We start from the raw sequence: 2802 nt of genomic DNA, 5'->3' as shown, positions 1-2802 counted from the left end.
ATTGTTTTCAAAAGAAAAAGAAAATGGCAAAATGGATTGTGATAACGGTGATAATGTTGGTGATGATTGCTGCAATAGGAGGAGAAGCAAGACATATTCATAAACATAGACATGGAAGGACTTGGATAGGTTGCTTTCGGTCTTGTTCTCGCAATTGCACTGATTCAGATGGAAATTGCTTTGAAAATTGCAAGATCAAATGTGGTGGTCCTACCCCTCCAAAAACCAGTTCAAGGTACACTTTGTTTTCATTGTATTAAATTCGAGCTTTACTGTGGGCTTCCAACTCAAAACCAATTGGCAATGAGTGGAGAGGCCCTAACTCTTTATATATTACTTAAATTCCTTACATATTTCCAATGTGGGATATTTTACACTAACACCCCCCTCATGCTCAGGCATGACCATCTGAAGCATAGGCATATGTGGGAACAACATCCACGAGTGGCCCAAGAAACAACCTGGCTCTGATACCATATTAAATTCGGGCTATATTATGGGCTTCCAACTCAAAACCAATTGGCAATGAGTGGAGAAGCCCTAATCCTTTATGTATTACTTAAATCCCTTACATTTTTCCGATGTGGGATATTTTACGCTAACACATTACTTCTTTTATAATTTACTGATTACATATGATCGTTTTAACAAACTAGACACGCACCATACAATCATCTTTGCAACGTGGTAACAGATTTTGCATGTTTGTTTGGCATGATAGACTAACTTCAAAAGACTTAAATCTTTTGTTGAACCTTTAGAACTAAACCGTTCCATGTTATGACATTTATAGTTAACATGTGGATTCTTGATCCAAATTAACACTCCTGTTTGTCACACTTATGTCTTGAATTTGAAATTTCATACATAAATAGTAAAAGTTTTGCTTTGTTCTAAGTTTCAAGTATTTTGTACATGGTCAGGAATTCACATGGGAAGAATGATACGTACAATGAGGAAACTGAGGTTCGAGGAAAGAGAAATTGATCAAAGGAGACTCATGCAGTAGAGACCAATATTCATATCACTATATATATATATATATATATATATATTTTTTTTTTTGCTAAGCAAATATCACTATATTTTACTACATTCCTTGTGTTCCTTTACTAAGAAGTGTTGTTGTTTCGTGGAAGTTCAATAAAAAGACCATTCAAACATAGAGGCTTGCTTTTCATAAACAATATCATTTCCAATAAAAACCTATATATAAAAAACTTATATGCGTTATTAAAAAACTACCTATATATTGCTCAAAGTGTCAAAGATCATTTTTGTCTTTATGCCTTAGTTGTACTCTTGTAGTGAGAAATATCTTCATGGGGGATCTCTGTGGATATAAATCCTTGGCCATATTATTCTTAGGCTTTCAAAAGACTTTGAAACTCAGCTCATCTGTATCCAATATTTGGTCCCTCTCCATCCGCAGCTATACCTTTCAGTCTAAGCTCTTAAGAGTCTTTCATTAAGGTCGTTGGAATCTTTTGCGCCAAATCGAAACCCTACTCAAGACAGATTGATCAATTGGGGTCTCCAAGTTGATATTATATGTCTCTTATAGCGCTCGCACAACTAATGACACAACCACATCTTTCAACAGCATATTATCTCAGACTGTATAGTGCTATGTTACTGCTCATTTCTCTACACTAACAAGTCCGACTTGCAAGTCATGGACTGGATCTATCAGCCGTGTTTACCCAAACCTTAACGTCATCTCCTAATCTTTTCATGGCACGTTATAGTCTATGCCACTCGGATCCTAAAACTAGTGGACCAACATGTGAAAAGCAAAGCTAGCTCCTTTAGTGGTTAAAACCAACTCTCTTACTTCGGGCTTATTCTAACTTCTTGGTTCTGCACATCTGTATCCTCCAACACAACAGCTTCCACCTAAAAATGATATCTTTTACTATCATAGCTGTTGTTCAGTTTGGTTTTTGGTTTTGTATGAAATCCATAAGCTCCAATCCATCTCAATTCTAACCCCAGATGTATTACTCATTTCCAGGTACCACCATACATTGAAACAACAACCATAGATTACATATCTAAATTTGTATTCGAAACGGATACATAAACACAAATCCCAAGACTCAATTACACAAGGATCAAACAATATACATCTCAAAACCACATAAGAAACAAAGCCATGGACACAAGTGGAAGAAGCTGCTGCGTGTTACCAGATAAAGCTCGAGACTTTGTTCCGAAATTGACAACTTTATTCTCTGCCAAAAGTCACCCACAAAGAAACAGAGCAAAAAACCCATCAATAAACAGAGAGATGAATCTCACTCACATTGGTAAATTCAGATTTAGCTCAAGACTTAACTGCATTCTTTAGGATGACAGAGACATCTTAGAGCAACACCACAGTTACCATCTGGTCTCTCACAAGCGATGCATAAATCAGGTATGCGACCTTCGACTTCCATAGAAACCCTAGCTCTTAATTTAACTTCCTCTGTTCCGGAGACATGGAAGAGACCAGCTGAGGTTTTGAAGTAGAGTTCTCCAGACCTGCAGGTTATGATATTAGATGGGTTTGGGATTGGAGTGTTACCACAGTAGTATAATCCTTGTTGTTGTTGTTGTTGTGGGTTTTGTGTGGAAGGTGAGAAAATTAGAAAGAAGAGGAGAAGAACAAGGAGGAGGATTTGGCTGAGGATTTCTTGCATCTCTGTTTCTCTCTGCTTTGCACAGTAATTTACACTGAGAGTGATTTTTTGGTAATCCAACCAAACAAAAGTTACATACATAAAGTTCTTAAGCTAATTCTCTGAAAGAAATTCATTT

General features: G+C 36.7%; 2 protein-coding genes across 2 annotated transcripts; one reads left to right on the top strand and one right to left on the bottom strand.

Annotated features, from left to right (window-relative positions):
- On the top strand, nucleotides 1-1011 carry LOC104790718. Its single transcript, XM_010516493.1, has 2 exons — nucleotides 1-235; nucleotides 924-1011. Exons 1-2 carry the CDS (start codon nucleotides 24-26, stop codon nucleotides 985-987), a joined length of 276 nt encoding a protein of 91 aa, XP_010514795.1. The 5' UTR covers nucleotides 1-23; the 3' UTR covers nucleotides 988-1011.
- Nucleotides 1980-2802, bottom strand: LOC104790717. The gene is made up of 2 exons (XM_010516492.2): nucleotides 2339-2802; nucleotides 1980-2234 (listed from the first exon to the last, which is right to left on the bottom strand). Exons 1-2 carry the CDS (start codon nucleotides 2763-2765, stop codon nucleotides 2131-2133), a joined length of 531 nt encoding a protein of 176 aa, XP_010514794.1. The 5' UTR covers nucleotides 2766-2802; the 3' UTR covers nucleotides 1980-2130.

The sequence above is a fragment of the Camelina sativa genome, chromosome 6 (assembly GCF_000633955.1).
Source record: "Camelina sativa cultivar DH55 chromosome 6, Cs, whole genome shotgun sequence".
NCBI classification, from domain to species: Eukaryota; Viridiplantae; Streptophyta; class Magnoliopsida; order Brassicales; family Brassicaceae; genus Camelina; species Camelina sativa.
The sequence above is the reverse complement of the archived record's forward strand: the minus strand, read 5'-3'. Positions and strand labels throughout refer to the sequence as shown.